This window comes from Ambystoma mexicanum, chromosome 3q (assembly GCF_040938575.1).
Source record: "Ambystoma mexicanum isolate Mex_15411 chromosome 3q, UKY_AmexF1_1, whole genome shotgun sequence".
NCBI lineage: Eukaryota > Metazoa > Chordata > Amphibia > Caudata > Ambystomatidae > Ambystoma > Ambystoma mexicanum.
In genome coordinates this window covers 1,243,438,128-1,243,459,080 of record NC_090926.1, presented here as the reverse complement: position 1 = coordinate 1,243,459,080, position 20,953 = coordinate 1,243,438,128, and the positions used below count along the sequence as shown (strand labels likewise).

General features: G+C 47.5%; 1 protein-coding gene across 13 annotated transcripts in view; it reads right to left on the bottom strand.

The window, feature by feature from the left end:
* The window catches only part of NFIX (nuclear factor I X), a 2,606,865-nt gene that overhangs the window by 454,354 nt on the left and 2,131,558 nt on the right, over positions 1-20,953 (bottom strand). For all 13 annotated transcript variants that reach the window (XM_069604191.1, XM_069604190.1, XM_069604198.1 and 10 more), the window contains one exon: positions 6,513-6,649. In XM_069604191.1, coding sequence (XP_069460292.1) covers positions 6,513-6,649 — 137 coding nt within the window. The remainder of the gene's footprint in view (positions 1-6,512; positions 6,650-20,953) is intronic.

The window sequence follows — 20,953 nt, the reverse complement described above, 5'->3', positions numbered from 1 at the left end:
CACGAAGAAATAATATCCGTATAGTGGGTGTTCCTGAATCGGCACTTAAGGGGCAGATCGAACTTGCGGTTGAACAGCTACTGAAATATCTCCTGGACAATCCCATGCTATCACCGTTCTTCTCTGTAGAGCGAGCCCACCGTGCACTGGCACCATGCCCAAAGACAGGCGACTTCCCCAGGCCGATAATAACAAAGCTCTTAAGCTAAAAGACAGGGACCACATACTCTGCCTAGCCAGAAAAAAAGGTGAACTACGGCTGGACTCACAAGTCATTTGGATTTTCCCAGACTTCTCTGTAGGTGTGCAGATGGAGCGGCGGCAATTTGGAGGGGTGAAAAAGACGCTACGAGAAAGGAAAATTGAATATGCAATGCTCTTTCCTGTCCGCTTGAAATTCACTCACCGCAACAAACTCTACTTCGTCACGGTCCCTGAAGAGGCAGTCAAATTAATCGAAGCACAAATCCTGCTAGCGGAACCGGAGGGGGATCTAATGGACAACGACTAAGGCAATGTGTCCTCGACTCTTATGATGACCTGCTTTCTAAGGCGCCCTGCAACCTTCCCCCCCGCCCACTCGCTGCGTCTCTTCTGCTCTGTAGCATTTGGAATCGTTGGTACCAGACCGCCACCACCTTGATGGCACCACCAATGGAAGGGGAACACATTTATAGCTTGCTCTACCACAACCTCACATGCTGGGATGGAACCCTAGCAGACCGTTCGTACATGTACCCGCCACTTTTGGCCCTCATCTGCTTTGATCTTCCATGTCAATGATAAGTTTGTTCTGTAACTGAATGTGACATTTGCCGTTTAATGATGTATGATGTTTCATCACAACACTATTAATCAAAGTTGGTCACACGGCAGCAGCGGCCCCCTTTGCAGCTGCTATGTTTTCAAAAGCGCAGCCTTTGAGTTTGAGCCCCTGTTGGGCTATTGGTCGAGTGCTGCCGGGTTGGGGATGACACGCACTTGGTTGCTCCTGGGGAGGGGTATTCTGCACTGCTAGTTGGGATAGGGCGGTGAGGGTGGAGGGTGGGGAAGTTGGGGAATGTTACATAAAATCTGTCAGGAAGGAAGCGACTGGTATTGTGGGGTGGTACGTTCATGCTGCAGCGGCGCATAGAAAGATAGGCAGAGACAGATCCTTCAGTTGGTTATGTCCTATAGCCTTCACCCATGTCCATTAAAATGATGACGTGGAATATTCGGGGGTTAACTAATTTTACAAAGGCTCGCAAGATCATCACCTATGCGCAGAGACATGGAATTAAGATACTCCTGCTCCAGGAGACGCACGCTCTGAAGCACCTTGCATCAAACTTGGCACAGACTTGGGGCACCCAATGGGTTTTACACACAATACTCCACTCAATCTAGGGGAGTTCTGACCCTGATCCACAAATCTGTAAAATTTACACTCCACACGTCCCACATAGACACAGGAGGCAGATACGTAATCCTTCACTGTACTCCGGCCAATGGGGAATGCCTGCTCGTAAACTCGTATGGGCCAAATATCGACTCCCCGGAATTCTTCGATGAGCTGGTCTCCCTCCTCGCCAGGTACGTGGTGGTCCCCGTCGTGTGGGGGGGGACATGAACCTTATACTAGACAATACCCTTGATAGAACGGGCAGCACCCTCAGGGCCGTGTCCCGAGCCGCAAAGCAACTCAACACACATATGACGTCCCTGAATCTACACAACGTGTGGTGAACACTACACCCCCTAGTGAGAGATTATACTTTCTATTCCTCAGTACACAACAGCTCGTCAAGAATAGACATGTTCCTGGTGTCCGGCTGCCAGATGGGTAGGATAGCAGACGTCAAGATACTAGCGCGCACACTCTCTGATCATTCCCCGGTGTTTGTGCAGATCCAACTAGGCCCTGGCCCACCCAACCGCCCTGCCTGGCGTTTCAAATCCGAGGCCCTGCGTGACATAGTTTTTAAAGCTGAGATCCTATCGGATGTTAACACCTTCTTTGACAATAATAAACAACATGACACTTCTGAAGGGATCCGTTGGGAAGCATTCAAAGTATACATCAGAGGGATGTGCATATCTAGGGAGGCGGGGGTACTAAAAGCCATTAGACAGGCCCTACACGCTTCTGAAACAAAACTAAAAGCGCTGGAAACCGAGCATGCCCTGTCACCCTCCTCTGCAGCCATGGCGAAGATTAGGGCCGAGCTTGAACTGTTTGAATCTCACGCCCTCAGGGAAGTGCGGTACTATGCCCGGCCTCTGGCGGCGCAGAGATATGGCGAGGGAGATAGACCAGGCAGAACCCTGGCGAGGCTGGTGCGCGCAGAGGGAGGCAAGACCCGCATAGATAGCATTGTAGACGCGCAAGGCACAAGACACTGGTCTAATCAACCTTCGCAGACTTTTACACTGACCTATATGGCTCCCAGCAGGAACACACAGCCCATGATCTTGACGACCTTCTTGATCATATCCCAATGACCCTTATCTCCCAAAATACCAAAGAACAACTTGATGCCCCATTTACCCTGGAAGAGATTGTTCAGGTAATCTCAGACCTACCCAAGGGCAAGGCCCCAGGCCCCGACGGGCTCACATCAGAGTTTTAACAAGAATACGTATCAATCCTGGCGCACATACTTTACGAGGTTTGGGCTGGGTCGCTCCGATTAGCTGCCCTCCAGAGATCCTTAAGAGAAGCCCTGATAACTGTTCTCCCCAAGCCAAGGAAGCCCCCAGATGAGTGCGGCTCCTACAGGCCTTTATCGCTCATAAATACGGATATGAAAATATACGCCAAGGTCATAGCGAATAGGTTCCTTCCAATCATGCCACATCTGGTCCATCCGGACCAAAGCGGTTTTCTCCCCGGCCGCTCCACTGCCCTCAATATTCGCCGACTCGTCAACGTGATGTCTAGAATCGACCCGATGGCTGACGCTGTAGTGGTCACACTAGACGCCCAGAAGGCGTTCGATATAGTCTCCTGGCAATACATGTGGGCTGTGTTGGAGAAAATGGGGATGGGACCATGAATGCTCACATACATAAAACCGCTGTATACGGGACCCACAGCCATGGTCCTGGTAAACTCTCTGACTTCTCCTCCCTTTCCGCTATATAGGGGTACCCGACAGGGCTGTCCATTTCCCCCGATCCTATTTGCGCTCGCCATAGAGCCCATGGCAGACAACGTCAGGGATCAACACACATGCAAAGGTATACGCATGTGCGACACACCGGAAATCATCTCACTTTATGCTGACGATGTACTCTTATATGTCAGAAACCCATCTATATATCTAGACCCGATCATCCGCGACATAAGCAAGATAGGCACGTCCTCGGGCTTCACCATTAACTATTCTAAGTCAGAGATGTTTCCTCTAACTGCGGCAACGCAGCAACCATCATGTGAGTTTCCCCTACGTTGGTCCGCTGGTGGCATTAAGTATCTGGGGGTGCAGGTGTCGTTATCCAAATCCTCCCTGCTGGCGTATAACTACGTAGCTACGGCGCAGCTCATAGAATCAAAAATGGAATGGTGGCGTTGCCTCCCACTATCTCTCGTGGGCAGACTATCCCTACTAAAAATTATAGCGGTCCCCAAGCTCCTCTACATCTTTGCTAACGTACCAATATGGCCGGGGAAGCACTACTTCAAGAGGTTCCACTCGGTGTGCGCCCAATTCCTTTGGCACTCCGGCGCGGTCTGCAAAAAGTGGCAGTATATGACCCGTCCCTATGAAAAGGGAGGCTTCGCGGCCCCAGACTTAACATTGTATTGGATGGCGGCACAGGCCCAACATGCCATGCACTGGTATACGCACTCACAGTCCCCCCACACGTGAAACTGGAAAAGCTGGCGGGAGAGGGGAATAATATCATATCCCTAATATTGCACCACGCATATCAAACTGATGCCCCAGCCGACCGGTGGCCACCACGATCGAGGCATGGAACAAACTGTTGCAGTCACGACCTGAGTACCGCCCATACTATAAGTGGCTTCCCATCTGGCAGTTTCCGGGACTCTACCCCACACACGATCGACACCTTCTGCGTCACTGGTCAGACTTGGGCTATCGAGCCTTAAGAGATCTATACCCAGACGGGAAATGTATCACCCCTTAGACATGGCGACCCGAGCACTCCGGCTCGCCACTAGAAATGCTTCAATACTTCAGATTGAGGGTGGCTGTCCTCGCGATGTGGCCCACCTATCCAGACGAGCCCCCGGACTCACCTGAGATCCAATACATTGCCAACTCGCCGGTCGCCAGGGGCATAATATCCTCTTTGTACAAAATGCTGCTGGGGAAGTCAGGAGAGATACCCCCCAAACCACGGGAGGAATGGGTGGGGGAGCTGGGTTTGGAAATTTCTGAGGGGATGTGGAACAAGATGTACACGCATACGCGCAAAGTCTCCCTCAATGCCAGGTTCATAGTATAAACTCTTCAATAGATTATTTTACACTCCACATAAAGTAGCAAAATTTGCACGCACCCAGGCTCACACCTGCCCAAAGTGCAGATCTGAGGGGGCAGATCACATCCACATGTTCTGGTCCTGCGATGCACTTGGCACGTTCTGGATGGAAGTAACAAAAGCTCTATCAGAAATAATAGAGACCCCGGTGGAACCCGACCCACTGGCCTTGCTGTTTGGCATATGGGCTGGGGATGATGCAAAGAAAAAAGAAAAAGCCATAGTGGCCAAAAAATGTATATTACAATGCTGGAAGCGCCGTTCACCCTCGACATTCGAAATGTGGCTAAACTCCCTCACTTGGATACAAACGTGCGACGAGGAATACATTGGTTCCCTGCCCATGACATCTCGACCCAGAAATGTGTGGACTGAGTTTTGCACCTATTTGAACAATAGAGACAGTGCTGAGTGGAGATCCACCCCCTCACCTAACCTGCCTGGAGCCCCCTAGGCCCTGTGCTCTGTACGTCCTATTGCCTTGTTGGCTCAACCCTCCCTCATGGTGCTATGTCCTAATGTATGAAAAAGCTTGTTGACAATATGATACCGTTGCTCCTGTCTAGCGCAATGTAATGCATGTTGTACCTGTCACAACTTCCTGCCAATAAATACAAGTTAAAAAAAATATATATATATCATTTAGAGAAAGGAAAAAACTAAAACCAGACCAGAGTGCTGCAAGGAGAACTCCTTGATCTACTGTTGATACATTCTTGGCATGACATACTTGTTGGCATGGCAGAACAAGGCATCTACTCCAAGAAACCCAAGTAGCTGGTGTTAACTCGGAGAAAATGAGAGGGCAATCTGGAGTGTGTGGCAAGGTTAGTTCTAAAGGTACTACTGCCTTGGTCTTCACTCAGTGGATTCCGCATTGGGCCTCCTAGGATCACATCTGTTGCTTTTGCCAGGGGAGAGCGGGGGGGGGGGGCATCACAAACATGCCACTTTGCCTGATACAACATATTCTTGCAACCAACCCTGATATTTGGACATGCATGCCACAGTGTGGAAGGGTGTGAAAAGGTCCCCCCATTAGCAGATGTCTGAGAGCCCATGTCTGTCCTGAACGTCTTTGTTACATATGTAAGTATATCTGAGTGCATGGGTAGCTTGTGATATTTCCCCCATTAGCAGATGACTGGGAGCTCATGTCTGTCCTCCACGTCTTTGCTACATATGTAAGTATATCTGTGTGCATGGGTAGCTTATGATGTTTCCCCCATTAGCAGATGACTGGGAACTCATGTCTGTCCTCAACGTCTTTGCTACATATGTAAGTATATCTGATTGCATGGGTAGCTTGTGATGTTTCCCCCATTAGCAGATCACTGGGAGCTCATGTCTGTCCTCAACGTCTTTGCTACATATGTAAGTATATCCGAGTGCATGGATAGCGTGTGAAGGTCCCCCTGGGAGCCCATCCCACATTTATTTGTTGACTGCTCAATTTGACAGCATGTGGTAGTCATGCCATTACCATCTGGTGGCATTCGTGATATGTTGTCAGTGTCGATGCTACATTCGTATACATATGCATTCGTGTGACTGCCTCCAGCATGGTGTGATGGCGTGATATGGTCCTGCCATATCATATCATTGGCTCAGATTAGCATGGTGTGATGGCGTGATATGGTCCTGCCATATCATATCATTGGCTCAGATTAGCTGATGTCTACATGCAAACACTACAGTGTGATAGAGTATCACCGTCCCAGAGTTTGTACTTGCCTGACAGCCCAATGTCTCTTCTATATATGTATATACATCTGTGCACTTTTATGCTAATGGCATGTGCCATTGCTACCATTACTATATGTCTGGAAGGCCATATTTGTCGCCAGTGTTAATGCATGTGCTTAATAGGTGTTTTATCATGTGCTTGGCAGTCGATACCTATCATCAGTGGGTATGCAACATATGTATCTAAATCTGAGTGCATGTTTGCAGTGACAGCACCCCTCCATGTTCATACACCTGTCACTAACTTGACAAGATTAGGATAAACTCTGTACCGGAATCCACATCATTTGGCCAGCCGCTGGCCTGACTGCTGCCCGCTGCCGGAGATCGTCCGGTCCCGGGATAAAAGACGTCATCAACGGGACTCTCCATTTCGCTGTCGTCTATGGATTTTGGACGCTTGGTTGAGCTGCAGATAGAGTAGAAACAATAATCAATGTTGATGTTTCAATGGGCAAATGGAATGGAAAAGATTGCATATTTAAGACCAATCCCTCCTCCTGTAACATTGTTAAAATAGATGGCACCACTGGAGATACCATTTACTAAGGATTCTTCTAAAGAGCTGATCATGAACTGATCATCTGCTGGCAACCTTTGTCACCAATATCCTGGCATAGAATGTAGCATTTCCAGTTCTGGCTTTTTAGCTAAAAGAACTATATTTGTTTGTTTGCTTATTTTACTTGTATAGCGCACCTGACCCAGGGGTATCAGGGCGGTAGTGGTCAAGAATATGGTTACATGTTTCAGTTCATGCAGAGTATTACATAAGACACATGATCCAGGTACATAATAAGACATGAGATTCAATTGATGCAGAAGTCCAGGCAAAGGTATATTCATGAGTGAGAGAATGGGAACAAGTGTGCTAAGTTCTTATTGAGTAGATAAAATATAACACTACTATGAAGCCCTGATCATCTGCTGGCACCCTATATCACCAGTATCCTTGCATAGAATGTAGCATATGGCACCCTATATCACCAGTATCATTGCATAGAATGTAGCATATCCAGTCCTGGCTTTTAGCTAAGAGAACTATGAAGCACTGATCATCTGCTGGCACCCTATGTCACCAGTATCCTGGCGTAGAATGTAGCATATCCAGTCCCGGCTTTTTAGCTAAGAGAACTATGAAGCCCTGATCATCTGCTGGCACCCTATGAGTCAGACAGGGGTAGCCACTTCACCAGTGAAGTAATGACAAAGATGTGGGAGATACTGGGGGTCAAAAGGAAGTTACATATTGCTTACAGGCCAGCTTCTTCTGGAGCAGTGGAGAGATACAACCGAACCATTGTGAGCATATTAAAAAAGTTTGTGGCAGATTCTGGGCCAAGTTGGGATATCCGATTACCTCTGGTCCTAATGGCCATCAGATCTACCCCTTCATCTGCAACCAAAATGTCACCATTTGAGTTGATGACCGGACGCAAGATGGTGCTTCCCCAGCATCTGCTCTACAGGACCCAAGAGCAGACACTGATAAATGCCTCCACAACTCATGAGTATGTGGAGAATTTAAGGAAACACCTTCAGCATGCTTTTGCCTATGCTCAGCGGAATCTAGAAAGATCAGCCGAGAGCATGAAGACCCACTATTATTTAAAAACTACCCGAAAGGAATATAAGGTGGGTGATCGGGTCTATCTATACAATTTCCAAAGGAACCAGGCCAAACAGCGAAAAGTTTTGCCTACATGGAAGAGACCGTTTGAAATTATAGACAAAATCTCCCCTGTGGCCTACAAGATCCGCATCCCCAAAGGCGGTTTGGCAGAGGGGGAAGACAAGTGGGTACATATAAATCAGCTAAAGTGTTGCCATCCCAGGCGCACTCTGCAACAACTGGAGGAATCCACTGGAATCCCAGAGGGGGCCGCTCCAGAGTAATTCAGTTCCAACCCTAAAATATTCCACATATAGCATATAAAATTCTGTGATCCTTGTATATATATATATATGTTCTTATATGTACCGCCCAATATTCCCATCAGGACCGGCGAGGAGAACCGATCGATCCAACTGGATGGGGGAAAAGATGCTGAACTGTGCCATCTACCGGAAGAAGATGAGAAAAACATCCCAGATCTTGCGAGTTCCATCTGTGAAGGATCAGAATGGCCATCGCAAGTAGGGGGGGCTTTTGGGATGTTTTTACCCATGCATCCGAGCCCTACCACAAAAACTGTGCCTTACTGGCATTGAAAACATCATGATGGCCAGAACTTCCCAGAAAATGCACAGGGAAATGCATGAAGAATAGGCTGCCACCCATTTTTGCCTATGGAATGGCAATGCTGATTGCCAAAAGCAACCCAGAACTGTGGGAAATTCATTTTCTTAATCCCAAAAATGGTTGCATTACCAGTACTCACCACTATCAGAAAGCCGGCGTTTTAAAACCACCAGACTTTTGTGTAAAACTGAACAAATGAAACAAAACCAGACCAAGGAAAGACTTGCTAAGAGGTGGATACAATGTAAAACTATATTCTGAAATGACTTGAAGGAAGTAATTATTTAATGTATATGTAAAAATTGTAAGTGATTTAAACTGGGAACAAAAAGTGACATTTAGCTGAAACCTGGCTTAATGAAACTGGATTCTGCCTGACAACTACCCCCGACAGGAGTTGAAACCTGCTCAGCCACTCCCCTTGCCAAAAGGAGCTGTCACCTCTCTGATTAGATTAGGGGTGGAGCAGCTGGGGACTACAGGGAGTTGAACAAAGGCCTGTCCTGGACTCAGGCAAATGTTATATTGGGGGGCCGTAAAGTGGCTTCCTCTTAGGAGAAACTGGGAGGGGCAGTGCCTCTGCTAGCAGCTGAGCTTGGGGGAAGTGGATAAACCAGTTATTCCACCCTGTGATGTGGGAAGCCACACCCCTTTTTGACCAGGGCATAATTTTAAAAAGATAGATAACTCATAGTGCGGACTTGTCAGAATTATATAAGTAATATAATTATTTTTGTGATTTTTCTGTGAACATTTTGAGAGGCGTTAGGACCCTGTGGTGTATTCTGAGGGGTTGCTAGCGGAAAATAGGGTCTCACTCCAAATGTCTGCATGTTAAAAATCTGACACTTCATCAATTAATGTCCATACTCCTTGCGCACATGTGTGTAATTTTGGGTAAATGTCCGATATTGCAAAACCAGTTAAAAAGCGCAAAATGTTGTCATTTTTTAATGCAAGCCCCCAGGAAGATCAGAGGCGGACAAGCATGGACCATAAGGAATATATAATGTGCACATGTAATTTCAACAAAATGTATATCTGGGAAGGATGTATTTGAATCAAATATAGATTTGTGGGCAAACTGACCAGGGGAGGATCCTCTGACCCATAAACAGACTTCATCATGCTGACAATCCATTTCCTTCCCCCAATCATGGGAGAGGGGAGAATTGGGCCAATGACAAGTAGAGAGGGGCAGGCTTAGCTAGGCCCAGGCACACACCCATTTTCAAAACACATAAAAAGAGACTGCTGGGACAGGTAGACACATTCAATTCCATTTGCTGCGGAGCATGCTGACCGACGACTTCACATCCAGAGATCCAGACTTCAAATCCATCAATCTCCAAAGACCAGAACTTTACTTCAGAACTTAAAGCAAGGGCCTAAACCCACAAACTGAGAACTCTTCTCAGCAGGCCTCAGCAACCTTAAAATCATTTGCGAACTATTCCACAGCCGGGCGAGCTGTTTGAATTCTTTTGCCAAGAACAATTGCCAGAGACCAGACCAGAGATCCAGAGTGACCAGACCGCTGTGAGCAGAACCAGAGAGCTGACCCAGATCACTGTGAAGTGCCGAGACCAGAACCGGAGTCCAGTACAAAACCTGACCAGATCCGTGGCGAGGCCTATTTCAAATTTATATTTGAGTACCTAGCAGAACTGTGCAGAACCAAGCTCTTAGTTAAAATAATCTAATCCAAACTATTTTAACCTAAGTAGAACTGCCTCCTAGAAATCGTGTCATCTGTCATTTTTAAAGCTGCAAGCTGTCACCTGTCATTTTGAGTTTTACTTTAAATCCGAAAAACTACCTTTATTTAATCGTCCGTATCTCTGGAACCGTTTGGGCTAGGAACGAGATTTAGAATCTAAGCTTTCCATCAAGCTTAGAACCGACTTCCTACTCCTTATACTTTTTCCGCAATCACGATTCACGCACTCGCGAAATTTACCACGATTTGCGATTTTGGCTCAATTTCTCCACTTGTCAAAATAGCAGCTCAATTCTTTCTTTTGTTAAAATCCGTTTGCAACCTGGTAATAACTCATAGAGCATTGCTAAAGTAAGCCTGAACTAATACCAACACGCATCTCTCACTCCCCCTGAATCTCTAGAGGGAATTAGAATCAGTTGGCACATTTTCCCATCCATTGCCATCACATTTAAAAGCATTTTGGGCCTGTGTTTCAAACTCCTACCTGTTTCCTCTAAGCTTGCTGGGGGGGAACTGAATTTCGTTTTTGATTGCATTCCTGAGAACTGTGTGCTCCTCTTTCCATCTCCTTCCATTTCTTACATTGCATAGGGGAGAGGGGTGAATTGCCAGAGAAAAAGTGATTATCTTATCTTTTGCTAAAATCATATCAAGTATTTCTGTACTGCATTTTATTCCTCATTGCTTTTCCCTTGAAATCATAAAAGTATTTTTGCTACTTTATCCATCCTATACTAACTCCTCATTGATTGTAAAGAAGTGTGCTAGTGCCAGATTACCCACTGTTGATCAACATCATATGTCTAAGTGTACTATCAGATATTAATTTATTATAAAGTGTGATATATATATATTGTTTAAATTCTCAAATAAACCTTTTAATTTGCAAAACAAACCTACTTCTTGGCTCAGTGGGGTCAGGGGGATTCTAAGAGGGGGGTGTTATACAAGGGTGGTCATCCAGAGTACTGAACTAGACGTAAACATACATTAATAAGGGTTTTCCTCAGCATCCCAGATTAGGCATTGACTTGGCTGTAGTGTTGATTGAATATCGCTCACAAAAGTGGGGGCTCGAGCCGGGGATTCCGGATTAGATCTATCACTTGTGCAGATTAATACAGTGTGCTAACTGACAAGATACATACATCCGGTCGGATCACCACGCTAAAGCACTCCTCAAAAGGACGCTCTAAGGGAAAGGTCTGTTTTGCAAAAATAAAATACTAATTTCTGTAAGTCAGGACGGAAATCAATTTCTAGTATGACGACCTTGGTAGACATGAAAATAGCGAGGGAGCACCTCTTACATAAGCTATTTGTGAGAGGTGAGTGGACTCATCAGGACCAAACGGTCTGGTTGCAGGCAATCGCGCAACAGGTCACTGAAACAGGTTCAGATATATGGAGAGATCAGGGTCTCCTACATGTGGCCCTGAGTGAACTATATATGGCCCCTAAAGCCAAAGAGGAACATAACAAGATTGCCAGGATAGCAGCATACTTGTACCTGTATATGGGAGTCATACAGAATAAATGTGCTGAAGGCCATGATCTGGCAAATAGGCAACAGATGGCGTTAGAGAAGGCCCAATCTGACCTGGTCTCTTCTGAGCAGAGGCTGCAGAGGAGCCAGGAGTCAGAAAAGGAGAGCAGACAGTATCTCATTAGAATCAAAGAGGACATGTGTATCCTGCAACAGGAGAAGGCTGACCAGGATACCAGATTTCTGGCCTTGCAGAAGGAGTACCAAGAAGGTTTGGACTCCCTTCTGCAGAGCCAGAAAAAGCTGGAGCAACAACTGGACTCAACAGGGCATGCACAGAGCAGGTAGCCACTCTGCAAATTCGATTAGACAGAGAGAAAGAGGAAAGCAATAAATTGATTCTGAAAGACCTGGATAACCAGGCAGAGTTTGATCAGGAGCGCCAGAAAGCTGGTGCCTCCCAAAGGCAAAGGGACGACCTGGCGGCACAGATGCAGGCTCTTAGTCAGGAAAGGGATACCTTAGGCCAGGAAGTCTGCCACTTAAAAAGGAAAATGGAAGAAAATCACCTGGCCCTCCAGGGACTGGGTGACCTCCAAAAAGAACACCAGAACTTGTTAGAGCACACCAGGAGGGTGGAGGATGCTCTGGCAAGAAAGGAGCTGGCCAGTAGGGATGGGTCTGGGGAGGTAACCCTCCTGCAGCAGAGACTGGCCCAGTACTCCAGGACCAATCAGGAGGCACAGAGAGAAAATGAGGCTCTCTGTCAGCAAAATGATAGGCTCCAGCAACAGGTAGCCATGCAGGAGAGACTGATAGAGTCTAGTAAGGCTTTAACTGAGGAACTGAAAGCGCAGGCTCTTGCTTTGCAACAGGAAGCAGGGGCGGATAGAGATGAGGTTCGCTGGGAAAGAGAAACTCCTGAGCATAACCTCAGGAGCCCTAGTACCAGAGGCCTTCATCTCTCCCAGTCCCTGGACTCTGCCACCCCCATGTCCCCTCGCGCACATGAGCCCAGGGCCATGGGGATGGCAGATTACTATCCAGCTAGAAGTATGGGGCTCATAGGCCAGTACCTCCCAGGAATGGATGGGCGGGCATACGGGTATGGGCACCCAAGCACAGTGCAATTTAGTGGGGAACCCAAGGAGAGTAGGCCCATTAAGGGCATCCTGAAAACCTCTGCCCAGTTAGGTCAGTGGGGGGGGGTACCCATCAAATCCTGGCAGCAAGGAGGGATCTGAAGACTCCTCTGAGCATTACAGGACACAGGAGACCAGGTCCCCACATTCCGCCAGCCATTCCCAGGCTCGCAGAATCTGGGAAAACCTGGAAGATCAGACGGGCACCTCTGAGAGCAGCGCTTCTGAGTCGGAGGATGAATGGACCAGGGTTACCCGAACCAAAAAGGCCAATAAGGCAAAAAGGGCCTTGCTTAAAGACCCATTGAAACAAATAAAGGCAATAAGGAGTGTCATCACGCCTTATCATAAGAACGCCAAGTATTCTGTTTGGGAACACTTGGAGCTCTATGAGCAAATGATGGAGACTTTCCATTTGAAGGACAGCCAAAGCTGTATTCAATATGTAAAGTGGACCTTCTCACCAGAATACTCCAGTTTCTTTGCGGGGCGGAGGATCAAAACCATTCAAGGTGGTCCACATACAGGGTGGCCATCTTGAAACATTTTTCTGTGCACAGAAATCCTCAAGAGGCTCGCAAGGCAGCCTACAATTTGCAATGTGGGGAGGATCAGGCCCCACAAGAGTTTGTGCAAGAATTAAAGCGTGCTTTTGCGCAGACCACCAGAAGGGTGCGCACGGATAGCAGAGAATTTATCAATACGTTTTTCCATGCCTTACCCAAATACATAATGACCCAGCTCGTGAGAGATTTTCATGAGAAAAGATCTTTAGACTGGGTCATTGAACAGGCTACCCGGATCTATGAGGTGCAGAAGCCTATCGAAAATAAAATTAACGCGCCGAAAAACCCCAAAACCAACAGCACCCCTGCTGCTGCCAAGGTGGCAGAGGTAAAGGTTGCCCCGTTTTAGATTTGGAGATGGGGGGGCCTAAAAACCTGCCTGCACCAAATAATTCACAGCCCAGAAGGCCCTCGGGCCAGTCACAGACAGGGAGTCAAGGAGGTAGTCCCACAAATGGGGTCCCCCGCTCCCCTGACTATGTAAGTCCCCGCTACAAGGGAAACCGACCAATCCTGGGTTATGTGCGGACTCCTCCAGCCCAAGGGGGGGGATCCAGCCAAGCACCTGACCCGGGGAACTTCCCTCCTAACTTCCCCCAGGAGGGCAGAAATTCTCCAAATCCTGGGCAGAACTTTTTCCCCAGGTATCCGCCCAATTTCCAGCCCCAAAATCATCCATCCTTCTTTCCCCAATTTCCTGAGCCCAGACAACCTAATCCGGGAGAGGGGAGGCCAAGGGTGGAGGGGTGCCAAAATCTTCCCAACCAGGGGTACTACCAGAGAAGGGATAGCTACCCTTCCCGGGATCAGCCCAGGGGAGAAAATAGAGCCCCGTATCAGCCTGAGCGGGTTTCACAACTTGAGCGCCAGGTCCAAAATATGGCACGGGATCTGGGTCACATACTGAGGGCTCAACAGAACCCTCAGATGAGCATGCCACCGCAGAATGCCCCAAACTCTGGACCTGGTGCTCCAGAACAATGACGGGGGCAGAACCCTGATAACCCACCGGTTCCCAAGGAGGAGGCACAAGGGGAAGGGGGGTGTAAAGCCTTGGAGGAAGCCTCCTTCACAACTTGTAAACAGCCCCTGGAAAACCAGGAACCGGAAACAAAATCTCCTACCCCTGAAAGCCTGCCTCCCAAGGAGCAGAGGGGGGGTAGGAGAAACAAAGGACCCAAACAGACCCACTTTGTGGAGGAGGTACAGGTCTTCCAATTTGAGGGAGAGGGATCCTCAGAAGATCCTGGGAAAAGGATCTTCTCCTTCAGAGATGGGGGAACTCCTCCCAAGGAAAAATGGGTCCGAAGGGATTCCAATCCAGACTGGGGAGATGTGGAGACTGAGCTACCGCCACCCATCATCTCATCCCAGAACCGACAATACCAAAATCCCAAGGGTCAAACCCATCCTGATGACTGCCTCCAAAAAGGGTGGGGCGGCCCAGAACCGGAACCAGGGGAACCCACAATGGCTCTGATCTCCAGTTGCCAACTTTTTCTTTCAGATTCCTAAGGCTCTCCACAGAATTCTGCCCAAATCTCTTCGCTAGCAATGTCCAAAACCAGAAAGTTAGCCCACCAGTTGTCCAAAAATGTGCATTATCTGTGCCCCCTTGAGGAGAAGGAGGGAAGATACTATGCCCCGGTACAAGTACAGGGGCAGGGTACAATTTTGGCACTGGTGGACACTGGATCCCAAGCTACCCTTCTGTCCAAAAGGGCCTTTGAGGAACTAAATGCAGGAAGGGGGGAGAATTACCGAATTCCTCTCACCTCTCTTCCTGGACAACTGCAGAACTTTGACGGGAAGGAAATTCCCGTTGAGGGGACTGCAGACTTGGACATTAAAATTGGGCGACACAAGGTGAAACACCCGGTCATAGTAGTGACTCCAGAGGGCACCCCTTGTTTACTAGGGAATGACCTCCTGAGAAGGTTGTCACCCCTAATAGATTGTGTAAACAAGGTCCTCTGGACCCAGACTAGCCGACCAATAAAATTAAAACAGAGTGTCAACCATGTTAGTTTAAACGGCACCTGCCACATGGTCGAACAAAAATCTGATCAAGTAGAATTTCACTTCCAGAACAACCAAATTCGAGACGTGACAATAATAGCAGTAGGACAACAGACTGGTGATGGGGGGTCCTCTCTATTTCTGAAAATCAACCTTCCTTCCAGTTTAAGGTGGTATTCCACACTGGAAGGAAACACCCTGAAATTCTTTACTAATCCACAATCAGAAACTCCCACTCCTATAGTCCAGAAAGATGTGAAATCAGCTCAGAGCCTGACTGATATTCAGCAAATTGGAGAGCAGTTGTTCATCCCTGTTCAGTTAAATGATGGGAAGGACTCTGTTCTCGCTCGAGTGTGTGTGAACAACGGTAAGAGCTTCATCAGCGAAGCCATGTTCCGCCAACTCCCAAAAGATCCAGCCATTCCCACATTCAAACTGATAGACAAATGGGAAATGGACCTGGAAGCACCTAATTCCAAACATCTCCTGCCAAGCAGGTGTATGCTCAAAATCTCAATTGGCAACAAGAGCATAGTCCATAATTGTTGGGTCGTGCGAGACGTCACTGCCACCTTTTACTTAGGCAGTGACATTCTCAATCGCTTTGCCATTAGTTTGGACCTAATAAACTTCAAAGCTTGGTCCCGATTAGCGGATAATCCCATGGGCTTTGATGATTCAGAAAAAGCATTTAGGTCAGCTCAATTGCTACCTTATGCAGTTGAAATTCAGATTAAAGAGGAAGTCACCATCCCAGAAAGGACCCGACAATTCTCCATGGAAGTGAAAGTTAAAAGAGGATAAAAATTGAAAAACCCTGATGCTTATATTCATCTAAATGCTTCTCTCCAACAACAAGGGTTGGGGGTAAACCCAACACCATTAGTCAACATAGAACATGACACCATTCCAATAGAGGTGGATAACAGCAACTTACAGAGTATTACTCTAGCCGCAGGCACCATTATTGGAATAGCGGTTGATGACTGACATTTTTCCATTGATCTAGGAAATGAACTGTTAGGACCAATCCCCAAGGACTGTTTTGACAGTGACAGTGATGACAATACAACACCAGACAGGATTTTCACCCGGCATGAGGGAACTTCCTGGTGTACACTTCTTGCCCTTATGGTAAGGAAGATGTGACTTGTGACTTCAGGAGGGATGAGGTGATTTTCCAGGTCCAGGAGGGCTGCCTTTCCCACCTGAAGCCTCCAGTACAAATCAGCACTCTGACCAGGGACTTCTCCACCCAGCTGGAGGAGGCCGCTGAGATAGCCAAACCAGAAGTCTTTCCAGGCTTCAGGCAGATGGTGGAAGAGAGAGTCAACCTAGCTGATGCCTGTGTGACTCTGGAACAGAAGCAAAAGTTGAAACAAGTTTTCTTGGATTTCCAAGATCTCTTTGCGGTAGACTCATATGACTGTGGTCGCACCGACATCCACACCACAACAATTCCCACGGACCCTGGAATGACTCCAGTGTTTGTGAAGCAATATCGCTTGCCTCTCGCATCCATGGAGTCCCTTACTGAAATAATTAAGAACCTTGAGTCCCGGGGAATAATCCGTCCAGTCCACAGCACTTTCAATAATCCGGTGCTGGGAATATTGAAGCCAAACGGCCAGTGGAGACTCTGCGCCGACCTTAGGGAGCTCAACAAACGGGTCCATACTTCCCGATGGCCTCCACCCTACATTGACCAGGGGCTGGCCCAGATTCAAGGGTCACAAGTATTCACTGCAATAGACCTGACCAATGGATACTGGACCGTGCCTGTCAGTAGGGAGGACCAATACAAACTGGCTTTTACCTTTGGGGGTCAGCAGTACACCTGGACCAGTACTCCCTTCGGATACCTCAACTCCGGCAATGAATTCAACATTTTGCTACATAAGGCCATGCCCGACCTGGGTGCGAGGGGTAACCTGGCTTATGTAGATGATGTCCTCATCAAAAGTTCATCTGTGGAGGAACACATAGAGGAGATACGTTATGTTCTGACACAATTGAGGGCCGCTGGAGCAAAACTTTCCTTTCAGAAAGCACAGTGGTGTAGAACCCGTGTTAATTTCTTGGGGCATGAGATTACTCCTCAGGGTCTCTGTCCCCAAGAAAAGAAAGTGGAAGCACTCCAGAAACTGAAAGACCCCACAACTCTGCGGGAACTAAGGAGCCTCCTTGGACTGACTAATTACAGCAGAAAGTTCATTGAAGGCTACGCAGACATCACTAGACCCCTGATTCATCTCTTGAAGGGGGGGGTCAAGTGGGAATGGGGTCCAGAACAATCTGAGGCAGTAAGACAACTCAAAAGAAGCCTCTCACAAGCGCCTTGCCTAGCTTACCCTGTCAGAAACCAGGAGTTCTTCCTGGAGACGGGGTTCTCTAATACGTGCTTGACGGCAGTATTATGCCAAAAGCATGACAAGGTCAATAATCTTCTACGCGAGCAAAACTTTATCTTCGGTGGAGGAAAAATTCAACGATTGTAAGAAGGCACTCCTGGCAACGGTGTGGGCATTGAAGAATTACCGCCTGTTTATCCAGGGGGAACACATCATAGTGGAGACTCCACACCAGCCTCTGCAATATCTCCAGAGTGACAGAATCCGGGCCGGAAATGTGAGTAATTCCCGAATTACTTCCTGGATTCTGTCAATGCAAGGCTTTCCTGTGGAGGTCAGATATGGCCAAAACAAGAAGATTCCCCTCGCGCAAGGTCTGGCTGACTTGGTTGATTGTGCCAGAGAAAACTGTCTCGAGGACGAAAGTCTAAAAATCAAGGACAACATGGAGGCATACCTTAATTCCCCACACAAAGTCTTTGAAGAAGACAAGTGTGAGGGAATGCCCACTGTCTATGTGGATGGATGCTCGTACCATGTTGACAACAACGGGGAGATAGAACTGGTGGCCGGTGTAGGGAATGCCTGGGTGAAGGAGTTTCCAGAACCCTCCGCTGGATACAAAATCGGTCCCCGAAGTAGTCAGGTGGCAGAGTTAATGGCTGTGCATCAGGCCATCCTCACTGCTGTCCAACATCAACTCCACGAACTGGTCATAATCATAGATTCGGATTATGTACGGAACGGGTTCGTGGAGCACCTGGTTAACTGGAAAACCAGAGGCATGTTATGTGCTAATAACAAACCCCTGAAACATGGGAAGTTAATCCAAAATATTGATGATCTGGTCACATCGAATGGGATGACTGACCATCTACTGGAAAAAGATCAAGGGTCATTCCAAAGTAGAGGGACCAGACAAAACTGGAAATGACTTAGCTGATCAGCTGGCCAAAACCGGGGCCATCCAAGGGGATCTAATAGAAATAGAGTCCCTGTTGGGGGAAGGGGAAATCCAGGTCACTGCTATCACTAGGTCCCAGACAAATGCTCACAATGATCTTTCAACTGCCCAATTGAGTAAGGAGACCCCTGATGCTGATTTAATTACAGCTCAGAAGGGGGATCCAATTATTGGTAAGTTTTACCAACACCTTGAGGACCCTGAGAACTTTCCCCTGACGGATACCGATTACATTGGGAAAGAGGACCTAAGAGTGTTGATGAAATGTCCAAAAAGGTTCTGAATCCAAGACGGTTTGTTGGTAAGGAAATCCCAAGGGTTTCACACAACACTGGAAATCTTAAGAGAGGTTGCATACTGGCCACACATGGGGCAGGACCTCAACCAATACTTGAAGGGGTGTCTTGTGTGTGCACAATTTCAGCCATCATCCCTCACACACAGTGCGCCTCTCCAAAAGAGGGGGATGACACTGCCATGGTCATATTTGCAAATCGACTTTGTAGGCCCTGTGATTCGCTCGTCTAGAGGAAACAAGTACATGTTGACCGTTACATGCATGTTTACCAAGTGGGTGGAATGTCTCCCCGCCCCAAATTGCAAGGCAGAAACAGCAGCTGCCCTGATGATTAACCACATCTTTTCCCGTTTTGGTCTACCTCAAAGGATTGAGTCAGACAGGGGTAGCCACTTCACCAGTGAAGTAATGACAAAGATGTGGGAGATACTGGGGGTCAAAAGGAAGTTACATATTGCTTACAGGCCAGCTTCTTCTGGAGCAGTGGAGAGATACAACCGAACCATTGTGAGCATATTAAAAAAGTTTGTGGCAGATTCTGGGCCAAGTTGGGATATCCGATTACCTCTGGTCCTAATGGCCATCAGATCTACCCCTTCATCTGCAACCAAAATGTCACCATTTGAGTTGATGACCGGACGCAAGATGGTGCTTCCCCAGCATCTGCTCTACAGGACCCAAGAGCAGACACTGATAAATGCCTCCACAACTCATGAGTATGTGGATAATTTAAGGAAACACCTTCAGCATGCTTTTGCCTATGCTCAGCGGAATCTAGAAAGATCAGCCGAGAGCATGAAGACCCACTATGATTTAAAAACTACCCGAAAGGAATATAAGGTGGGTGATCGGGTCTATCTATACAATTTCCAAAGTAACCAGGCCAAACAGCGAAAAGTTTTGCCTACATGGAAGGGACGGTTTGAAATTATAGACAAAATCTCCCCTGTGGCCTACAAGATCCGCATCCCCAAAGGCCGTTTGGCAGAGGGGGAAGACAAGTGGGTACATGTAAATCAGCTAAAGTGTTGCCATCCCAGGCACACTCTGCAACAACTGGAGGAATCCACTGGAATTCCAGAGGGGGCCGCTCCAGAGTAATTCAGTTCCAACCCTAAAATATTCCACATATAGCATATAAAATTCTGTGATCCTTGTATATATATATATATATGTTCTTGTCTCCTAAGTTAAAAGAGAAAATGTATATGTTCATATCTTCTGATTCATAAAATGTATATGTTCGCCACACCATTAATAGTGATGGAAAAATGTCTAGGGATGTGTATTGCCGCTTTGCTTTATCATCCTAGGAGAGATGAAACCATGGAGACTGACCAAGGAGGATGACCGGGGACCGGGAGCAGAGACCCGAGGGGCCCGGGGTACCGCCCAATATTCCCATCAGGACCGGCGAGGAGAACCGATCGATCCAACTGGATGGGGGAAAAGATGCTGAACTGTGCCATCTACCAGAAGAAGATGAGAAAAACATCCCAGATCTTGCGAGTTCCATCTGTGATGGATCAGAATGGCCATTGCAAGAAGGGGGGGGGGGCTTGTGGGATGTTTTTACTCATGCATCCGAGCCCTACCACAAAAACTGTGCCTTACTGGCATTGAAAACATCATGATGGCTAGAACTTCCCAGAAAATGCACAGGGAAATGCATGAAGAATAGGCTGCCACCCATTTTTGCCTATGTTGTGGGCACAGAAGGGCACTGCCTAAAACCACCATTGGGCTACACACAGTAGCCTGAAACCATTGGGAATGGCAATGCTGATTGCCAAAAGCAACCCAGAACTGTGGGGAATTCAATTTCTTAATCCCAAAAATGGTTGCATTACCAGTACTCACCACTATCAGAAAGCCGGCGTTTTAAAACCACCAGACTTTTGTGTAAAACTGAACAAATG